Consider the following 16,705-nt stretch of genomic DNA (forward strand, 5'->3'; position numbering starts at 1 on the left):
TCCGTGTCCTGCCTGAATCTTACAGCGCCCTCTTTCGTCCATAGGGCGATTGAACACCTGTCAATTAGGACGCTGCATTGTGGATATCGTAGTCCAGCAGAGCGCAGCGATGATTGCGTATTCCAAATGCAAAACTACAGTTCCCAGAAGTCACTTCCACTTCCATTACGTGCCTTGAATTTACCCAATCAGCGTTAGATGTACTGGAAGTGTCAATACTGCCCACATTCGGTCATGTGACCATGTAGGAGCATGTGACTAGTGACACCACAAACCTCCTTCCAACAACTCCATTCTAGCATCTACCAGCAGTCAGTGTGCACAGTAACTAGTGAATGGGGGCGCGTGGAGTGTAGCAGTGCTGACAGGAGGTAACGCTGTGCTGTATGGGTCATATTACAGGACTGCTGTTCTCTTTGTTTCTGTGCAGTACTTTGCATTGCATACTTATATTCTATACATATTCCAGGGCCACATCATGTGCAATTAGAGCTTGTGTAATCACAGCAATGACATTTATTATACAGTGTCTGTCCTCTGTGTGTTATACTATAAATATATTATAATAAAATCATAAATACAGCATTTCAGCCGCTGTTGTGGTTCAGATTGTCAGCCGGGCACCAGGGATGACTGTGATGGAAATCTACGCCTTTCCACTTGTCACCGCTGGTTAACGATGGCTTCCTTTCCTGAGTACAGTAACAGCATTATGTAAATAGTTTCTTTCTTGCTCATATCATTGGGGGACAAAGGACCGTAGGTATAGCTGCTGCTGCCACTAGGAGGCGACACTAGGCTGAAAAGTGTTAGCTTCTCCTCTGCAGCTGTAACGTTACATAAACATTACCCTACGTCGTGAGATTTCCCTACCTCGTAACTTCCGGTTGCACCGGAAATGACGTGAGGAGGCGTGCCGGAGTTGTGCCGATCTGCGCATGCGCAAAACGACGGTTTAGGGAGATCTCACAGCGGCGTTTTCTGCTGGACACCGGGACACTGTGCATGCGCCGGAGAGCCTCACCAGCCTTTAGAGTAGGGAAAAATTACAGCCCAGTGTGCAAGCGCGGCTAACTACAGAACATCCATCCGATCTCTGCACCTGCGCAGTGTGGGGGTAGGGAGATCCAATGGGCATTTTTTCTGTATAATAAATATATAGATCGGCACAACTCCGGCACGCCTCCTCACGTCATTTCCGGTGCGACCGGAAGTTACGAGGTAGGGAAATCATACGAAGTAGGGTAATGTAACGTTACACCGGCTATACCACCTCCAGCCTGGAGAGAGCATATCAGTTTTTAGCTTAGTGTTGTAGAAGGCAGACCTCTTTTCCCTTTTTAGGTATGGGAAACAGAGGCGCCTAGCCCCTCTGTCTACCCCGGGAGCTAGATTGGTGTCGGATTCCCTCTCCGCTTGACCTTCTCCAAGAAGCAAAAGTGGACCAGGGCAGTCCTGCTTCCCGCCAGCCAAAGGGTCACCTGGATCCGACGAGACCCCCCCCCCCCCACCACCATTCCAGTCTCCTGCCACTTCGGGTGCCAGCTGCTGAAGAGGTGACCCTGCTCGTACTCTGAGGAGGGGTGAAGAGAAGAGGATGAAGATGGGGTGAGTAGTCTGGATTGGGTGACTCAGATTTGGATATAGATCCGGAACAATCTTCCAAGGTTGCTTTCATGGTGGACAGCTTAGTTTCTGCTGTCCGTCCAGGTGCAGGATGAGTCCCCCTCCACGAGTCACCAGGGAGTGTCTTTTCTCAGTTCCAGCTAACTCCTAAAGCCTTCCCCTTGCATGACGACCTTTTGGTTGTCATTGCCAAGGTGTGGGACCATCCAGATCGTCACTTTACAACGTCCAATCGGCTTGATCTGCTTTCAGGGGCGGACTGACCATTCGGGCACTCGGGCGGTGGCTGCGGCAGGCAAAGATGAGCGCTTCCATTGTGGAAGCGCTCATGTCTATATTTATCTGTATCGCCATCCTTGCCCGTTCTTTTGATAGGCTGCAGGCACTATGCCTGCAGCCTATCGGAGGCCAGTGCAGGCAGCGCAATGATGTCATCGTGCCTCCTGAGCCGTACAGAGCGGGATACAGGCTGGAAGAGGCCTGGATCGCATCACTGAGTGTGTCCTCATGGCAGGAAGGGGGGTGGGTGCCCTATGGAGAAGGGAGGGGAGCACTATGGGGGCCCCTATATACTGGCACACTATGGGGGGCACTATGGAGAAGGTGGGGAGGGAGCACTATGGGGGCTCCTATATACTAGCGCACTATGGGGGGACACTATGGAGAAGGGGGGAAGGAGCACTATGTGAGCATCTATTGGGGGCCCTTATATACTGGCACATTATGGGGGCATCTATTGGGGGCCCCTATATACTGGCACATTATGGGGGTGCACTATGGAGAAGGGGGGAAGGAGCACTATGGGGCATCTAATGAGGGCCATATATACTGGCACATTATGGGGGAGCACTATGGAGAAGGGGGGAAGGATCACAATGGGGGCATCTACTGGGGGCCCTATATACTGGCAAATATTATGGGGGCTTCTACTGGGGGCCCTATATACTGGCACACATTATGGGGGTCACTATGGAGAAGTGTGGGGGAAAGGAGCCTTATGGAGGCATCTACTGGGGGCTCTATATACTTGCATGCATTATGGGGGGGCACTATGGAGAAGAACACTATGGGGGCCTGATATAGGGGCATTTATTACTGGCACCCATTTGGGTGCCACTATGGGGAAGGGGGGAGAGAAGCATTATGGGGGCATCTATGTGGGGCAATCTATAGGGGCATTTTATACTGGCACATTATGAAGGGCACTATGGGGACGGGGTGGTGCACTATGGGGGCATCTTCTGGGGGCACTATATAGAAGTATTTTATACTGGCACAAATTAACCTTAGCTCAACTGGGGGCACTAAGTGTTTTTTGTAGTGGCACACAGTATGGGTCATTTGATCACATGAGGGCATTCTAGGGACATTGGCTCTACTGGGGACACTAAGAGGAGTTTTTTTTGTTAGTTTTTTGTTTCTTTTACTGCCACACAGGGCATTTTTTTGTACTGGCGCACATTATAAGGGGGCTTTATTACAACTGGGGGACTATGGGAGCATTATTACTTCTGGGACACAATTAATGTTGGGGGGCACTGTAGGAGCACTATTACTACTAAGTGCACTCTGGCACAGAACTATTACTATTGCTGAGATTTTGGGGAGCACAATCACTGTGGTGGCAGTATCAGCTTAGCACAGTTATTTTTGGGGGACATTATGGTTACACTATTAGCTGGGTGCAGTTATTTTTTTTAGAGCATTGTGTTCTAATAATTATTGAAGGGGGAGCTATCTGTGTGTAACTAGTATTTTCAGAGGATTTATCTGTTTCTACAGTATAGTTTTGGGGGGCACAGTGTCTCAGTATTGGGGGTGCATGATGGGATGTTGAGAAGGTGGGAGGAAAAGTAGGAAACTAAGATGTCTGTCTGTCAAACTCTGCAGAGATGAGATGGCTGAAAGAAATCATCATGGCGGTCTGGTCTGAATGGAGAAGATGAAGAAAGAGAACATCTACATCAAAGGAGACGTCACTGGATGTAAGAGGTATGTGGAGCTGTATTAGGCTGCCTTCAGATATGCGTTAGTGATTCTGGCAGGCTGTTCCAGCTGAGAATGCCCGCTGTCCCCATTAACTATAATTAACTTTTATTTTGAACATAGTGAAGAGAAATTCTGTACCAAGTGTAGGTGATGTGGGTGGCGCGATATTTTGGGGGGGGGGGGGGGGGCTGTGTGTGGATGTGGCTTCAGGGTGGGCAGGGACACAGGGGCCCCATAATCTCCTAATGCCTGGGGGCCCCTTGAGTTGTTAGTCCGCCCCTATCTGCTTTATCCCTTTCTGGCGGATTGGGTGGCTAAATGGTTCTCTCCTCCCAAAGTGGACCCTCCGGTAGCGTGCCTCGCCAAACAGACCGCCATTCCGGTGGCAGATGGCTCAGTCCTTCAGGATCCCACGGATCGCCGTATGGAGTTTTGGGCGAAGTCCATTTTTGCGGTAAGGCTATTTTCACACTAGCGTTCTGCTGTCCGCTCGTGAGCTCCGTTTGAAGGAGCTCACGAGCGGAGCAGAACGCTTCCGTCCAGCCCTGATGCAGTCTGAATGGATGCGGATCCGCTCAGACTGCATCAGTCTGGCGGCGTTCAGCCTCCGCTCCGCTCGCCTCCGCACGGCCAGGCGGACAGCTGAACGCTGCTTGCAGCATTTGGGTGTCCGCCTGGCCGTGCGGAGGCGTGCAGATCCGTCCAGACTTACAATGTAAGTCAATGGGAACGGATCCGCTTGAAGATGACACCATATGGCTCAATCTTCAAGCGGATCCGTCCCCCATTGACTTTACATTGAAAGTCTGAACGGATCCGCTCAGGCTACTCTCGCACTTAGAAATTTTTCTAAGTAATTAATGCAGACGGATCCGTACTGAACGGAGCCTCCGTCTGCATTAATATGATCGGATCCGTTCAGAACGGATCCGATCAAGCGCAAGTGTGAAAGTAGCCTAAGTGGCTCAGCGCTTCAGCCGATTTTCGCCTCCGCTTGGGTGGCTAAGGCGTTCTCGTAGTGGCACTCTGGTTAAACCAAGACTTGGCGGCCAACCTCCCGCTAACTGAGCTCCACTCCTTGGCTCTGCAGATCTCACAGGCGGGAAAATACCTCTGTGAGGCTTCCTTGGACGCGGGGGTGTACTTGTTGCCCGCTCATCGGCTCTCGCGGTAACCTTGAGGCGCGAACTTTGGCTTAAGGTTCGGGCAGCGGACTCTTTGTCAAAGCGTTCCCTTATCAGCTTTCCTTTTGCCAGCTCCCGATTATTCGGGGCCCGGCTAGATGAAATTATCTCCGAGGCTACGGGCGGTGAAAGTACCCACCAGGTGCACGTTCGCGCTAAGCAGACAAGTGCCTGGGCCCAGTCCTTTCGCCGCTTCTCTGGCGCGCGTCCGGTAGCAGGAGCCCCTCCCAGATCCTCCACGCAGGACCAGCGGAAGAAGCCATTCCTCAGGCCTCAACCAACCTGATGCCCACAGGCACAGTCTGCCCGTCCCTTGATCAGCAAGCAATCCACCTTTTGGGTGGGGGATCGCCTACTCCTTTTTCAGGTAGTGTGGCGGGCCCACATCTCAGACGTGTAGGCGCTCAAAATCGTAACCTTGGGTTACAAGATCGAGTTTGTGTCCCCTCCTCCACAATGTTTTTTTTCTCTCCCAACCACCCAGGGATCCAGGTCGGGCTGTCTCATTTTTTCCAGGCAATTCAATCCCTCCTCACACGGGGGGGGGTGATTTCCCAGTTCCTCGGACGGAGCAATTCTCTGGGTTTTATTCAAACCTGTTTGCCATCCCCAAGAAAGAAGGGTTAGGCCTCTTTCACACTACAGTATGTCCATTTCAGTGTTTTGCGGTCCGTTTTTCACTGATCCGTTGTTCCGTTTTTTTTGCTTCCGTTGTGGTTCCGTTGTTCCGTTCCGTTTTTCCTTATGGCATATACATTATACATTAATTACATAGAAAAAATTTGGCTGGGCATAACATTTTCAATAGATGGTTCAGAAAGAACGGAAACGGAAGACATACGGATGCATTTCCGTATGTGTTCCTTTTTTTTTGCGGACCCATTGACTTGAATGGAGCCACGGACCGTGATTTGCGGGCAATAATAGGACATGTTCTATCTTTCAACGGAACGGAAATACGGAAACGGAATGCATACGGAACACATTCAGTTTTTTTTTTTGCGGAACCATTGAAATGAATGGTTCCGTATACGGAACGCAAAAAACGGACCGCAAAACGGAAAAAAAAAACGGTAGTGTGAAAGAGGCCTTAGTTTGCCCGTTTCTGGACCTCAAGTTGCTGAACCGGTTCCTCCGGGTTCAACACTTCAGAATGGAATCCCTTAACTCTGTGATTGCTTCACTGGACTGAGGCGAATTTCTCTCTTCTATAGACATTCGGGACGCGTACTTGCACGTCCCCATTGCCCCGACACATCAGCATTTCCTCCGCTTTGCAATGGGGCTCCACCACTATCTGTTAATTGCCCTTCCCTTTGGCCTGGCGACGGCACCGCGAGTCTCTACAAAAGTACTCGCCATCAGGCGCATTTCGGAGTTGGCAGCGCTTTCCTGTAAGGAGCCGTCCTTATTCTGCACCAAGACAAGGCAGTGCTCTGACCTATACCTTCTTTTCAGCTGAAGGTAGTCGCTGCCTTCCATGTCAACGAGGACATCGTTCTTCCGTCGTTCTGCCCCCTCTCCTTCACATCCTAGGGAGCGGCCTCTCCATCAGCTGGATGTGGTTAGAGCTCTCAGGATTTACTTATCTGTCTCAAAAAACTTTCCGCCATACGGACTCTGTTAATTATTCTGGAAGGTCCGCGCAAAGGTTTGGCGGCCTCCAAGGTGACGATTGCCAGGTGGATCCGTTTGGCAATTGCCGAGGCATACCGCTCCCGGGGCAAGGCACCGCTCCTCGGTATCACGGCCCACTTGGCCAGGGCGGTGGATGCGTCTTGGGCTCTCTTCCACCAAGCTTCAGCTTCACAGCTGTGCAAGGCGGCGACATGGTCATCCTTGCATGCGTTCACCAAGTTTTACCAGGTGCATACTTTTGCATCAGCGGATGCTGCGCTGGGCCGCAACGTCTTGCTGGCAGCGGTGTCTTAAGCTTCCATGAGGCAGTTTCCATAGGGGTGTGTTCTTCCCGCCCTGTGGACTGCTTTGAAACGTCCCACGGTCCTGTGTCCCCCAATGATACGAGTGAGCAAACGAGATTTTTTTGAACTGACCTGTAAAATCTCTTTCTTGCTTAGTTCATTGGGGGCCACAGCTCCCACCCATTATTATTCTATTTTTGCCGCAGGTGATGGCGGTTGGTTTGCCGGTAAGGTCCTCAGTTCAGTTCTGGTTCGGTCCTACTGACATTGGTTGGGTTATGGTTCCTTTCATGTGCGTTTTTTCTCCTACTCCTACTGCTTGGGCGCAAACTGATATGCTCTCTTCAGGCTGGAGGGGGTATAGTGGCAGAGGAGGAGCTAACACTTTTCAGCCTAGTGTCTCCTCCTAGTGGCAGCAGCAGCCATACCCTTGGTCCTGTGTCCCCCAATGAACTAAGCAAGAAAGAGATTTTACAGGCGAGTTCACAAAAATCTTTGCAGTCCCCATATCTTGTCATGGAGATCCGCTTTAAATCTGAATTCCTCTAGTCCAGTGATGGCTAACCTTGGCACTCCAGCTGTGGTAAAACTACAACTCCCAAGATGCCCCCCTTGCTTGGCTGCTCTCAGAATCTATAGAAATAAATGGAGCATGCTGGGAGTTGTAGTTTCACCACAGCTGGAGTGCCGAGGTTAGCCATCACTGCTCTAGTCTAATAAATGTTAAAGGGGTTCTCCAGGCATTATGAAAAATGCAAGCATTGCGGGGACCTGAGCGGCAAAAGTCGCAGCCTTTGCCCATGCAGCGGGGACAGGTAAGTATTAAAGAAAGCATCTTTCTTCCTCAAGGCTTGAATTGTTTTATAATGTCTGGAGAACCCCTTTAAGTACCCAGATAACTAGTGGTACATGGTGTTTGGGCACTTCCACACAACACCTAACCTAAATAAATAGTGCCGTTCAGTGCCCAGAAATATAGTAATATTCCGACACATATGATGAGATGTATACAGAGTAGTGTACAGTCATCATATACTGATGACAGTTCCATTACTCCTCCTCCGGTCCCCGTTGTACTGTCAGGGGATACGATTTACATACCTGATGTCCAGTAATGTTCCTTTGGTATTTTCCAATGAATTGGAAACCATTTATTTATTTTCAACATATTTATAGGTAAATCTGTAGGAGAACCACATATCATGTCAGCATGGGAGTTCAAGGACTTTGGAAGCTGCTTGAATGTTCTGGAAGACCTGTAAATCCAGAGACTCTGGAAGGGAAAATCCTTGCTGTTGGTATCCTTGTATTATAGCGACAAAAGTTTTTTATAAAAATTCCATTCACCAGTAATTGTAGGGTTTTTTCCAGTTTTTAGATACAGTACAGACCAAAAGTTTGGACACACCTTCTCATTCAAAGAGTTTTCTTTATTTTCATGACTATGGAAATTGTAGATTCACACTGAAGGCATCAAAACTATGAATTAACACATGTGGAATTATATACATAACAAAAGAGTGTGAAACAACTGAAAATGTCATATTCTAGGTTCTTCAAAGTAGCCGCCTTTTGCTTTGATTACTGCTTTGCACACTCTTGGCATTCTCTTGATGAGCTTCAAGAGGTAGTCACCTGAAATGGTCTTCCAACAGTCTTGAAGGAGTTCCCAGAGATGCTTAGCACTTGTTGGCGTTTTTGCCTTCACTCTGCGGTCCAGCTCACCCCAAACCATCTCGATTGGGTTCAGGTCCGGTGACTGTGGAGGCCAGGTCATCTGGCGCAGCACCCCATAATTCTCCTTCATGGTCAAATAGCCCTTACACAGCCTGGAGGTGTGTTTGGGCTCATTGTCCTGTTGAAAAATAAATGATGGTCCAACTAAATGCAAACCGGATGGAATAGCATGCCGCTGCAAGATGCTGTGGGTAGCCATGCTGGTTCAGTATGCCTTCAATTTTGAATAAATCCCCAACAGTGTCACCAGCAAAGCACCATCACACCTCCTCCTCCATGCTTCACAGTGGAAACCAGGCATGTAGAGTCCATCCGTTCACCTTTTCTGCGTCGCACAAAGACACGGTGGTTGGAACCAAAGATCTCAAATTTGGACTCATCAGACCAAAACACAGATTTCCACTGGTCTAATGTCCATTCCTTGTGTTCTTTAGCCCAAACAAGTCTCTTCTGATTGTTGCCTGTCCTTAGCAGTGGTTTCCTAGCAGATATTCTACCATGAAGGCCTGATTCACACAGTCTCCTCTTAACAGTTGTTCTAGAGATGTGTCTGCTGCTAGAACTCTGTGTGGCATTGACCTGGTCTCTAATCTGAGCTGCTGTTAACCTGCGATTTCTGAGGCTGGTGACTCGGATGAACTTATCCTCCGCAGCAGAGGCGACTCTTGGTCTTCCTTTCCTGGGGCGGTCCGCATGTGAGCCAGTTTCTTTGTAGTGCTTGATGGTTTTTGTGACTGCACTTGGGGACACTTTCAAAGTTTTCCCAATTTTTCAGACTGACTGACCTTCATTTCTTAAAGTAATGATGGCCACTCGTTTTTCTTTACTTAGCTGTTTTTTTCTTGCCATAATACAAATTCTAACAGTCTATTCAGTAGGACTATCAGCTGTGTATCCACCTGACTTCTCCACAACGCAACTGATGGTCGCAACCCCATTTATAAGGCAAGAAATTCCACTTATTAAACCTGACAGGGCACACCTGTGAAGTAAAAACCATTTCAGGTGACTACCTCTTGAAGCTCATCAAGAGAATGCCAAGAGTGTGCAAAGCAGTAATCAAAGCAAAAGGTGGCTACTTTGAAGAACCTAGAATATGACATATTTTCAGTTGTTTCACACTTTTTTGTTATGTATATAATTCCACATGTGTTAATTCATAGTTTTGATGCCTTCAGTGTGAATCTACAATTTTCATAGTCATGAAAATAAAGAAAACTCTTTGAATGAGAAGGTGTGTCCAAACTTTTGGTCTGTACTGTATATTTGGACTACGCTTAGGATAGGTCATCAATTATCATATTGGTGGGGGTCTGACATCCGGCACCCCGCTGATCAGCTGTTTCGGACTAGTGCCAGACACTATATAGTGGACAGCGGCTCTGTCGACTGTGTAGTTTTCGCCACTGGGATGTCAGACCCCCACCACTCTTATATTGATGACCTCTTCTAAGCACCAGTAAACCCTTTTGATAAGTTATTATGGTTTGCAAATGTTGTATTATTTCTAGTATGTTTTATTATTATTTATTTTAGTAGCATAATCATCAAGAAAACATACAATGTGAATGAAAGAAACAGAATATTGTAGGCAGAACGTTATTATGTTGTTCATATGCGATAATGCTTAGACCTCCTTCACACGACATTTCTTGAAAAAAAAAACAGCAGTTAAAAATTGCAAAATTATCTACTTTTAACGACCATTTTTCATCACTGTCATGTGAATGAGGACTAAGGAGATAAGAAGGAAGTAAAAACACTTGGTCTGTGTAGTTTCCCAGTATAAGTATGTATTTTGATGTCTTTCAATCTCAGTAGTTTGTGGAATGAATATACTGTTACTCATCCCTTGAATAAATTCACACCTGACAATAGACCTGGGAGGACGACGTCTCATTTCAGTAAATGGCATTTATTATGTAGAGAAAGTTAATACAAGACACTTACTAATGTATTGTGATTCTCCATATTGCTTCCTTTGCTGGCTTCATTCATTTTTTCATCACATTATGCACTTCTTTTTATCCAGTGGTTACAACAACCCTGCAGTCCAGCAGCGGTGGCCGCGCTTGCACACTATAGAAAAAAGCACTGGTGGCCAGGACTGTAGCACATAGAGGCAGACATGCGCAGCAGCTATCATCCGGGCCACCTCCTTTTTGCGCTGAAGCAGTGACTGTAAACCCTTGAAACAAGCAGTGTATTATTTTATGGAAAAATGAATCAAGCCAGCAAAGGAGGCAATGGGGAATCCAATACATTAGTAAGTGTCTTGCATTAACTTTGTGATGTGGAGCCCTTATCTCTGAACTTCTGACAACCCATAAACACTCATTTAAGACACTTACCAATTTGATAATAATTTAGCTATAATGAGGTGTATATGAGCTGTCAGGATTTCAGCGATAAGGGATACAGATCAAACCATCAGAGCAGCTCCCTGACAGATTCAATGTGAGACAGAAGGCAGTAGTCTATAGATGTAGGTGAAACTGAAAGCTGTAGAGGAAAAACTATTGAAAATGAATAAATTAACAATTGACAAAATTAATTTTAGCTCAAAATGCAATCATGAAAATTGCCCCCAAAGGTGTTTCTGTAGTTCAGATAGCTGGTTCTGCAAAGTGACATTGCTGAGTAATAAAGGGTGAATTACAAGGTATATTTCTTTTATTATATCAGATATATAAAAGGGAGAGAAGTCAGTAATGACCTTACTGTAAAGCTGCTAATACACATAAGATAAATATCAGCTGAGAAGGACAATTTTGACCATTTCAGCCAATATTTGTTTAGAAATCGATATATGTCTTCTGCAAATAATATGATCTGACAAGTTGGATGTTCTTCGGCTGAAAATTTAATTGTATTACATAATTGTCCGAATTGTTTACCACTTGGCACAAGCCTGATTTATTTTACTTTACTTTTTTTTAATAAGTAGTCCCTCCCTTTAGTTTGGCATGTTGGTGGATCATTTGTATGAAGGATACGATGGACAACTGATCGAACACATTCCAGCCAATACTTATCTTGTATCTAGAGGAGTAAGAGGGTTTCTGTGCCTTTTTACAGTCCCATTTGACCATATAATACGATACAATCTGTATACCCCAACTAGTGCATAATAAAGTTGGTGTATTTTGTGTGTCTTGCATAACTTCCCATAAATCCCCCAAAAAGTATCATTTTTGTCCAGATTCTGTTCACAGCTATTAGTGTATGATATAAAATGTCTGCTACTCTTCCATGTGTATTGTTAATTATATGCAATTACATGTAATATAAGTTGCAGAAGATGTAGTATTTCCATTAACAGTTTCTTAAGACATCAGCATTTGGTTGAATCAGGCAATAAAAGGAGCAAGAGACCGGCATGGAAATGCTCTTCAAAATGCTCATCTGCTCACTTTATTCCATCGGCTTTGTAAGCTGTTGTTCTTCAGAATACGTCCCATCTTTGTGTTTGATGGTGAAGCACCTCTGCTAAAGAAACAGACTCTTGTAAGTATCGTAGCTGAAGGACCACATCTGTACTCGGATGACTAGTCGTATTGAAAAAAAAGTTGTTTTTCTTTTTCCTATGTAAATGTAGGCAAGAAGAAGACAAAAGAAAGACACAGCGGCTAGTGAGGCCAAGAGAACAAATGAGAAGTTGCTGAAAACCTTTTTGAAGAGACAAGCTATTAAAGCTGCCTTGTCGGGGAGCAAACAGAGGTGTGTACCATACCAGATCTTTTAGGTCTAGTGGGTTTATTATGTATTAATGTGGATGCAAGTGAATAATTGTTACACCTTTTTGTAAAGAAATGAAGAGTTTCCAAGCCTCCCAAATGTACAGCGAAAGGAAGAGGAAGATATTTATACCTTACCCCCCTTGGAGGAAAATGAGAGAAATAGGTAAAGTGCAATAAATCCTAGTGATGTTCCCTAGACCTCCCCCATGTACAACTTTCAGTGACTGACAGCTATCTGACGTAAAGGCTATCTACATCTTTGGGGCATTTTTCTTATTATTACATTGTACTAATTTTGAGTTAAAATTGGTCTTTATTAAAAATGTGTAGTCCTTTTCCCTGCACAGCCTTGAGTTTATCTAATAGCAGGATCTGAATTTTCACTCTGTTCTGTCAGGCAGTTGAGCTGACGGGCTCCTTATCTCTGATATCTGATATTATAAACACTCATTATAGCTCAGTTCTTATCTTACCGATAACAATGTGGCTTAAATAAGTGTTTCTGACCTCTTAGTAATTTAGAGAGATGGGTTATTAGATGACCGGCACAAAGTGAAAGTAAAAATTCACACAGCTAGACAGTTTCAGAGATGAACCCAGAAATATCCCTATCTTCTCCCCTCTGGCCCCCTGCTGAGTCGCGCAGGGCAAAGGCATTTTAGGAGATCCGGTGACGTACTGGGATCTCCATAAGGAATGCTGGGAGGAGGCCTGTAAACGGCTAGGGCAGCGCTAAAACCTGCCCATCACAGCCGGTGACGTCACCGGCAACACTGCTAGGCGGAAGCCTCCATCTAATAGTGTTAAAAACATAAACGAACATCCCATGTCCTGTGCTATACAGTGCATGGCAAGCGAGAGTATCGGAGTATGAAATGCTCCGATGGTAATATCAGGGGAGCCGGAGGGGTGAACCGGGACAACCCCATTGAAAAAAAACGATTTTAGCCCAAAATGAGTAAAATGCAATCATACAAGGTGTATATATCCTTTAAATGAATAAATTACAGGTTTTACTGTATTTTCACACATAACTATATATCAATTTGCTCATCTTCTCCTGTTCTATTGCATGGTGCATGCAGATTGCACTGCTTTTTGTGGTGAAAGGTCCTATTCAAAGGGTTATTCCCACCTCACACACTGCATATTCCCATGGTTTCTATTTTGAGCAATTGACAACTATAGACTGTGACTATAAAACAATTAAAATGTATTGTTCCTTAAAGGGGTTCTCCTGGCTTTTAATATAGATGACCCAACCTCAGGATAGGTCATCAATATTAGATCAGCGGGGTCTGACACCCACCACCCCTGCAGATCAGCTGTATGAAGGGAAGGCGCATGCCGTCTCCCATCTCTTTTCCTGCTCGCCATAGACATAGCAGCAGCGAGAAGGCAGACTGCGCGCGTCTTCACTTCATACAGCTGATCGCTGGGGGTGTCGGACTGATCCTGAGGATAGGTCATCAATATTGAGCCCACAGAACCCCTTTAAGTGCCAAGATACAGTAGTTTCACTGTCAGTAATAGCTCATGCACATATTAATTGGGTCCCAAACATGGCGCCCATAGCCTTCTATGCAAGAATGCGGATTAGTTGTGCATACGTTTTTGGCTAGGCTTCTTGTATTAAGTGGACAGAGGTTTGATTCAACTATGCCTTAGTTCTGTGTTTCTGGGAAATCTGGGTGACAACCAATATTACAGTTTCTACAAGAGTTGTCACCCAGCTTTCCAACACTGCTGACTATATGACCTTGCTTGCTATAGTGATAATGGAATGGAGGTATTTCAGAGCATTTCTAGGCAGATTGACCTTTCAGGACTTTGGGCAAATAGAGTGACCAACAGAAGCGTCTATAACTAAAACTGCAGATTAGAATTTCTGCCATATCCATTAGGGAGGAGGTACACCAGTCAGTCCTGTTATGTACAGATTGATCACTGAGTCGCTTGTTCAGCATCCGTTATCCTGAAACAAACCCTTATCCGTACGGCTATTAACAACCTTTATCTGCTACATATTAAAGACGTTTTAATGAAGATACATTTATCAGCTCTGGTCAGCACTTAATCACACTTGGACAACTTCTGTGGAGTGACGACGATATCTAGAAAATGAGAAAGTTGTGATCCAAACAACAATCGGGCCTGAATTTGGGCTGAAAAGAGCAGGATGCTTAGTTTACCTGCCCAGTCTGTAGTCCTACAATATGCAGATTTCCCTCAAGGCTGGAGAAAAATCATATATAGCTTTCATCCATTTATTTCTTGGACCAGAGTCCTTTCATTTTTTTGTGTGTGTGTTCTTCTTTAGTAATATCAAATAATTATATTCCTTTTATGCTGTTTGTTTTCTTTTGTTCTATTTTTTAGCTCCGAAGAGGAAGAAGAAAAGGAATGGGAAGAACGAATGACTCAAAAACGAATGCTTCAGGTTCTATTTACATATTGGAATGTTGTGCTCTTTATAGCGTTTTAGTCTGAATGGGCCAACTCCAATAACTAGTACCCAAATCTTATCTTGTAACAGACCCTCTGCTTTCCACACTCAGACTAGAGGCATCTACAGACATCACTGGGAGAGTAAAATTTTCTTACATTTCTCACTAATGTATTTTCCTTTAATATAGGATGAAATCTTGGCCAATTTTAATTCAGTGGACATAGACTCCGAAGAATTTACTAGCCTCCCTGCAGAGGTAAAGCATGAAATGCTGACTGACATGAAGGAGTTTGCAAAACGTAGAAGGACATTATATGAAGTTATGCCAGAGGTATGGACGCTAAATGCAATATTGATGTGCTGTAACACCAGTATACTAAACACTTGAAAGTCACAGATTTATAAATTTTAAGGGCTAAATTTGAATATGGTGAGAACGCTCTTATCCGCTTTAGGTAAGGAGAGTGAGGATCAGTTTCCCCAGGGTAGCATCTCTCTATCTATATCTACCTATGAGTGTATTTTTCTGGCTGTACACACTACATTGTGTCCCAACATAATTTTCCTTTCTCGCCCATATTCATTGGGGGACACAGAGACCTTGGGTATAGCTATGTCCTCTAGGAGGCGTTGACACTAGATAAAGCTGTTAGCTCCTCCCCTGGTAGCTATACCCCCTCCAGCCTGGAGAGAGAGCTTCAGTTTTTTCTAGTGTCAATAGGAGGCAAGACCTCCCTGCTCTGCAGGGATCTCCTGAAGATTTTATTTTTTTCCTTCCTTTTCAGATGGGACAACAGTGGTCGCCTCGCCTCCCTGTTCTCCCGGGGTCGAGTTGCGCCAGTGCCGATTCCGCACTGCTGCCTCCCCCACAGAAGACAAAGTGGACCAGGGCAGCCTCGCTCCCCTGCATCCCGCCAGCCAAGGGGTCACCTAGGTCCGCCGAAGAGAAGACCCTCCCGCCATACCAGACACCTGCCACTCCGGTGCCAGCTGCTGAGGAGGTGACCCTGCTGGAGAAGGTGACCTTGAGGTCCACTTAGGGAGGGTGAAGAGAAGAGGATGAGAGAGGTGAGTACATGGGACTAGGTGAGTATGAAGACATCTTGCCCCTCCCTCCATCTTTGAAAGTCTGGGTCGCCCTATGGTTAACGGCCAGGGGGCTTTACTCAACTATGACAAGACCCCTGAAAGAGAGCAGGGGTTAATCCGGCGGGCGCCATGCGACACGCGGTCCCCCTCTCACTTGCCCTCTAGGCCGACTGCTCGGCTCTTAGAGGGTTAATGTATCTTTTCCCCGAGGCACCTCCGGCAAAAGACTGGAGCCCAGTCCGTCTCGGGAGCAGGCGTCCACTTGCTGCAGTATCCTTCATTTTACTCTTTCGGGAGCAGGCGTCAAGCACGCAGCTCCGAAAGGGTTAATGCCCCTGGCCGTTCGCGGACATCTGACCCCTTGCGGTTGTCTCGCGCCGCGGGGCACTTACTTAACATGGACCTCCGGCTGTCACGATTTCGGCCGCGGGGTGAGTATCCCGGTCCTCCGGGCGCTGCTGCAAATTTAGGCCCCGGCTTCTCTTGGGGCCTATAGGCTTCCTCCCCCTGTTGTCATCCCGGCCGCGGTGCGGCTTCTCAGGCGGGATGTGTGTCGCGTTCCGCTCCGGGTCCCTCCACCCTCCGGCTGACTCAGTACAGAGGGGGAGGGTCCGGGGTGGCTGTGCATCGGAACTTTAGGCCCTGGTTTCGCGACCTGCTAGGCCGCGACTCAGAGGGGGATGGTGGCGGACCGGCGCGAATAATTCCCGCCTAGCTGCCGCTGCCCCGCCCCCATCAGCACCGCCCCTGGACCTAATGTCGTTATTGGTTAACCCTTTCCGGCCAGCCACTTCTGTTGGGCCAGCTCCGGATTATCAGGGGTTGGATGGCCTAGAAAAATTGCCTATTGCACTGTTAACTCCTTCCTGCCTCTTATCCACTTGAGGCTCGGCAGACCAGTTTTTAAAAAGTAAAAAAAAAAAAAAAAAAAAAAAATTAAATGAAGCTGGAAATAAATGTCTACCTCCA

At 46.4% G+C, this 16,705-nt stretch overlaps 1 protein-coding gene across 1 annotated transcript in view; it reads left to right on the forward strand.

Annotated features, from left to right (window-relative positions):
- The first annotated feature begins 254 nt into the window (after positions 1 to 254).
- The window catches only part of ERCC5 (ERCC excision repair 5, endonuclease), a 50,179-nt gene continuing 33,728 nt past the window's right edge, over positions 255 to 16,705 (forward strand). The window contains exons 1-7 of the mRNA XM_044284585.1: positions 255 to 371; positions 7,898 to 8,019; positions 11,790 to 11,965; positions 12,057 to 12,178; positions 12,269 to 12,361; positions 14,578 to 14,638; positions 14,835 to 14,978. Of these exons, the coding sequence (XP_044140520.1) occupies positions 7,932 to 8,019; positions 11,790 to 11,965; positions 12,057 to 12,178; positions 12,269 to 12,361; positions 14,578 to 14,638; positions 14,835 to 14,978 (684 nt within the window). The 5' untranslated portion in view covers positions 255 to 371; positions 7,898 to 7,931. The remainder of the gene's footprint in view (positions 372 to 7,897; positions 8,020 to 11,789; positions 11,966 to 12,056; positions 12,179 to 12,268; positions 12,362 to 14,577; positions 14,639 to 14,834; positions 14,979 to 16,705) is intronic.

This window comes from Bufo gargarizans, chromosome 3 (genome assembly GCF_014858855.1).
Source record: "Bufo gargarizans isolate SCDJY-AF-19 chromosome 3, ASM1485885v1, whole genome shotgun sequence".
Lineage (NCBI taxonomy): Eukaryota > Metazoa > Chordata > Amphibia > Anura > Bufonidae > Bufo > Bufo gargarizans.